At 41.0% G+C, this 6,000-nt stretch overlaps 1 protein-coding gene across 3 annotated transcripts in view; it reads left to right on the top strand.

Annotated features, from left to right (window-relative positions):
- Window positions 1-6,000, top strand: part of mast2 (microtubule associated serine/threonine kinase 2) — a 176,923-nt gene that overhangs the window by 122,743 nt on the left and 48,180 nt on the right. For all 3 annotated transcript variants that reach the window (XM_087180051.1, XM_087180053.1, XM_087180052.1), the window contains one exon: window positions 5,159-5,250. In XM_087180051.1, the coding sequence (XP_087036177.1) occupies window positions 5,159-5,250 (92 nt within the window). The remainder of the gene's footprint in view (window positions 1-5,158; window positions 5,251-6,000) is intronic.

Genomic DNA, 6,000 nt, shown 5'->3' with positions numbered 1-6,000 from the left:
GGGGGGGGGTGGGGGGGGGGGGGTTTGTTGGAGGGATGAAATTAGTTGTGAAACAGAATGTGGCACAATAATAGTTTAATCTCAATCATCTTGTTTTCATATTAATTGAAAGACAAAATCGTAAACAAAAATAAATAAATATAAGACCAGAGTAATCTGCATCTTCTCCTCAAACACAAGGATTCATGGGTGAAAGTGTAGTTTTAAGTTTTACTTGTAAAAACTGCTTCAGTCATGAAACTTCACCTGCAGCACTCACTATGTGCGCTGTTACCTGACAGGCTGCTGCTTTGATGGTAACATGAGGCATGCAAAAGCACGATTTATACACACACACACACACACACACACACACACACACACACACACACACACACACACACACACACAGCCGTCAGTCAGTTCTGCATAATGGATCCATGTTTCCCAGCAGGGATCCAAAGCGCCTGCAGGAGAAAGAAAGCAGAAAACCTCTCTTCCTCAGAGAGAGTGAGACCGAGCTGCAGCAGTGAACGTTTGTGTGTAAAAGTAAGAAAACAACACAGCGAGTTAGCGTTTGCGGTTTGTCAGCTTATGACAAGTCAGAGGAGTCATTTCGTTTCCTCTCTCCTCCAGACAGGAAGTCATTAAGGTGTCGAAAATTTTCAGGATTCTTTTTATCTACTCCACCCATACTCCGTCCTCTCTGTGACCATCACCCCTCCCTGTCTCCTGCTCGTCTTCATCACAGACACTGATCCCAACTTCTGCAGCTCTGTCACTTCTTCTTCTTCCCCTCCTCCTCAGACTTCTGACAGGTGCATTTGATGCCTTTGGATTTCCTCAGATGTGAATCCATATTCATGAGGCAGCTGCTGAGCTTTGTTCGCAAGCAGCAGAGTGAGCAACTAACGCTTTACATTAACCTACACAAACTGAACCAGGCTTTAGTCTCAGCGGGAATATCACAGTGCTGCAGGCGTCATGTCCTCTCCTGCTAAAGGTTGTTCATTTGGTTTTTTTTTCATACGTTCATTTTCTTTTCTCTTTCTTCCTATTTAACTTCCTCCCTTCCTCCTTCTCCTTTTGCTCTGCTCGCAGTGGAGCAGGCTGACCAAAATGTCCAAAACTTTAGCTTTTAACAAGGTGTCTCAACAACTGATGGCCAGATTTTCGTTGATATTTGAGATACAAGAAAAATCTTTTTTCTATTAGTCCCGCTCTTTTGTTTTTACCTGATATGTGACTGAATATTCCTAAAAACTTTCCTCCAAGAAGACGATACAATTTGGTATCAGTTATAGGGAAATGGATGCATTGTCCAATCTGCACTATTTCAGTTAATTCCAATTTATTGCTCTTGTTAGTGCACAGCAATTTATTGATAGTCAAGTCTACAATTCAATAGATACAGAGCTTTAAATAACACAATATTTCAACCTTCCTCTTGTCACTTAAGCAGTTTTGTAAGGACATTTTTCTGGAAATGACATTATTCAAACCTACGTTATAAACTAAAGCATTACTGAAATCCCTGCTTTGGCGTTACCCCTTGATCTTTGCTTTTGTGTTGCTACTATCAAACCAAACATTCCACTTGCATAAAAAAGGGAGTAATTGAGATTTCTATTGAATTTCCTGATCAAACTCCTGGACCCAAGAGGAAGAACCCTTTACATTTTGTACACTTGACTATTCTCAGGTCAAAATGTCAACTTAGCATGTAGCATTTGTTAGAGCAAACTGACATGACATTTACTGACCCACAAAGGATGAACCCTTTTAATCTGAGTGACCCAGTGACCTTTTATTCTAACGCCACCCACAGGACGGCCTTCACACTTTTAGCCACATAATCGAGTGAATGTTGCGTCTGTTGTTGATTCCATTTTTTGGGGGCTGGGATAAATCTTTCAGACTCTGGCAGGGCTTGTTTCAGGCCATTAAACACCCCAGGTCTCCGGTTTTACTATTCCATTATGTGCTACTCTTCACCTGCCCATTTCATGTGTTTGTGTAGATGTGTGTGCAGCTCTTAAAGAGTTCATACAAAGTGCACAATTCCATCACACTTCCCCAGAAAATTGAGAAAAAGGTAAATGGCGTGTGTGTGTGTGTGTGTGTGTGTGTGTGTGTGTGTGTGTGTGTGTGTGTGTCCTGTGTCCCCTGAGCACTCATCACTGAATATCTAACATGGCAGCTCATCCTTCATACAGGTGTGTGTGTTTGTGCTTGCAGACCACATGCCACGCTCAAACTGCTGATGCTGCACATCTGAACAGATGGCAGGACACACACACACACACATACACACATACACACATACACACAAACACAAACAGCACATCATATCTACATTACATGCAGTAATTATTTGGGTGTCTACTGGGTGTGTGAATTGGACGCAAGCCTCCAGTATATCTAACACATATCATTGGGACACATGCAGCAACAGCAAAAGATGAAAAACTCCAGTAAGACAAACCTGAAAAAGAGACATCACGCTAGTCATTTGATTTCAGCCCCAGTTGCTTCGTTTCAGTCGTGTGATCATCCAGGCAGCTTTGGCCTGCCAGTCACTGCACTACACAACTACATAATGACAGCCTGCAGATGTGATGAGCCAATTAACACAACACATACACACACTTTTAGTGTGCTGACACCTGCCGCCGCTGTGTGTGTGTGTGTGTGTGTGTGTGTGTGTGTGTGTCTGTGTCTGTTTCTTCACTTGACATATTTGACATTTTTTTGATGTTTTATGTGTTGATACATAAGAAGATATATTTTTGGTTTTAAGAACCAAAAACCATTTGTTTGAAAGAGGTGATTCATGTCCCAATTGTTCCTGTTGTGGATTTTAAACAGTTTAACTCACAAACAAACCCAGTGGAAAGAGTCAGTGATGGAATCCAGACTGAAATTATTGACAAAGTTTGAGCTGAACAGAGAGAACAGACTCTATGAATAATGTATGCAAGAAGAAATTTATTATAAAAAGAAATACACTCATAAATTCATCTTTGAAATACTGACTGTGGCAAGATCTCTCTTAGCAAAACATCTCTGATTAATGTTTCTATGTAGTATTATTTTTTCTGCAATTTTCTTCTAAAGTCAAGGAAATATCTTTTTTACATTGCTTGGATTGTGAGTGAGAGTTCTGTGCATTTTTGTCTATCATTGAAGCTGCAAAACCGCAGAAGAAGTGTTATAAAACCTGACAAGCGCAGACGTTAAGGTCTGTCAGCCTGGATGATTAAAGTGTGGAAAATGCAGATTGAGCCTTTGTTTAATGATGGATACTTTGATATGTGCCTTTAAAGATGAGTCTGTCGAAGATCAAAATCAGCAATAGAGTAACAGTTTTATGGTCAAAAACAACATCAATAGGATTTTCTTTTCATTTTGAATAACTCTGGATTGAAGAGTGACAACAGTAGATAGGGCTGTAGAACATGGGAGGACTGCTACTTTAGAAGGACATCATATCTACCTGGAGGCCTCATGACGGCCTCCTCTTCCATCTGTAATTTCCTCTGAGTATCACAAGCCTCGCCTCCAGTCGTCACGGATCTGAGCTTCAGAGCTTCGGAGCAAACAACAAAGCAGAGAAAAACCCTGTGAGCCCGACCTGTGGGTGTGTTGGAGCCTGTTAGGTGTGAAGACTGTCGCTTCATTTCCTCCTCTTCCCTTCTGTCTGGGGACGGATGTCACAGCTTTAAAGCAGATTGCTTATTTCTCTACAAGCATCTTTGGTGCAGCAGCATGTGCACGCACACACACACACACACACACACACATATATATATATATATATACACATTCATATACACATACACACACAATAAATACATTCTCAGCCCATAGGGGAGCTGAAGTCTAACCATTTCACTGCAGGATTGGCCTTGTAATGACTGTGCAGCCATTAGCGATGGAGCCCGCACCAACATTTCCTAAGGTAACACTCCAGTGGAGATGAAGAGGAGCAATGTTTTCAAAAAGCCTGAATTGCTGACAAAAACCCAAAATCCCATTTGTAGTCTAAACATATGAAGCCTTTTATTATTCCGGCTGAAATGAAATTGTCTTTCTCTCATGACCGAGCTGTAAAAACCAACACGACACCAGACAAAACATTAAAATATGTATATACAGTAGGTGCATCCGAAACCGTAGGGGAAATAAACGATCTGAGATTGTCAAAATAAAACTGCATATCAGATTAAAAGCATAAATACACGCATGAATACTTGCACAATGTAAACCAAATAAAAAAAATACTAGGTAAAGTGATGTTGTTAGATATTAAATATTCATGTCTTGGAGTAGCAAGCTGGCAGTAATTTCTGTGCATATTGTGTTATTAAAATGTCTTTTTTTTTTTTTTTTTTTTTTTTAAAGGGGACTTTGGAATTGGTGCTGTTGTGTCCACGGTGACAAATAACAGTAATTGTGGAGTCAGGGATGTCATACTTAGTGTTTAGATGTGTCTCATCTCCTTTAAATTATTACCACCTGTGTGTTTAGTTATTTCTCGACAGCACAACAAATACACATTTTTGTACTTAAACACTTGAGTAAATATAGGACTCGTGTTATTTGTGTCAAGGCGGCTCAAGGTGAACTAAAATAAACGTTCTTGTCGTAGTCATCAGTAGTTGTGGCTGTCGGCTGTGTGTTGCGTGACTGCAGCTGTGATTTCGACTGGTCTGATGTCTTTGTATGTCATCGCTGTCCTCTGGTGTGAAGGACAGAGTGTGCGTAGCAGCTCTCGCCTGAGTGAAACTAAAACATCTGTGTGCTTCACCAGCAGTGTATGTGTGTGCGATCATATGTGCATGCATAACGACCTGCTGTAATTGACGCAGAGAGTTTCCTGCCACTTTTGGAACCAGCGCAAATGACTTGAGTTTTACATTGATGACGCTGTGTGAGGTGAAGGTGTGCTTTGCTAATGTGCGTCTGAGGAGTGACTTTACAGCAGTGCCAGAAGAAGACTTGGCAACATTCAGAGACGACAGCTGCAGAAAATCAGTGAATAGAAATCTGTGTGTTGGTTCATTGCAAAGCTCCTTGAAATCCCGGCCGTCATAAATATGATGTAGATACAGTTTTAATGTGGATGTTAGTGTTTTAAAATCAAATTCACTGAACTGACTTTGGTTTCTGTCCTCAGCTGTCGGACGAGCAACAGGAAGAGCCTGATTGTGACGTCCAGCACCTCCCCCACTCTGCCACGACCACACTCACCTCTGCATGGACACACAGGTAACACACACACACACACACACACACACACACACACACACACACAGATGTGCTCCCTCCCTCTTGAAACTATAGGATGTGTTTTTATTCCTCCCCGCCAGCGAAAGTCGGACCCGGAGCTATATTGTTTTCTGGTTGTCTATCCGTCCCATTCTCGTGATATCTCAGTAACACCTTGACGGAAATATTTCAAATTTGGCACGAACATTCACTAGGACTCAAAGATGAACTGATTAAATTTTTGGGAAAAGGTCAAAGGTCAAGTATGTGGTGAACTCACAAAACACGATTTTGACCTTGTGACCACAATATGTCAGTAACGCCTTGACAGAACTTCCTCAAATTTTGCCCAAACATTCACCTGCATTCAAATTGATTAGACTTTGGTAGTCAAAGGTCAAGGTCACAGTGACCTCACAGGACACTTTTTAGCCATTACTCAAGATGTCACACAGCATGACAAAAATTTCACACAAATGGTTCATATTTTATATGACTCTGGAGAAACAGGGATGCAACCTGAAACTAGTCTGACTGGCGGAGGCAGACAACAGGAGGTAACTCTAGTTTTTGCCTTGTTTTATTGTAGTTATTACATTTACAAAATACAGAAAATATTTAGACAAAGACACACAAAAAAAGGAAAAACGAGGCAGGAACCTCCGCTTCACCAAGTTGATGAGTTCTAAAGCAACAGCAGGGATGCTTTAGAACTCATCAATATATATGTAATATATTAGGTCCATGTAC

Source organism: Seriola lalandi, unplaced genomic scaffold (genome assembly GCF_002814215.2).
Source record: "Seriola lalandi dorsalis isolate HSWRI2012SDOR001 ecotype SW California unplaced genomic scaffold, Sedor1 jcf7180002054885, whole genome shotgun sequence".
NCBI lineage: Eukaryota > Metazoa > Chordata > Actinopteri > Carangiformes > Carangidae > Seriola > Seriola lalandi.
This window is presented reverse-complemented; position numbering and strand designations above follow the sequence as displayed.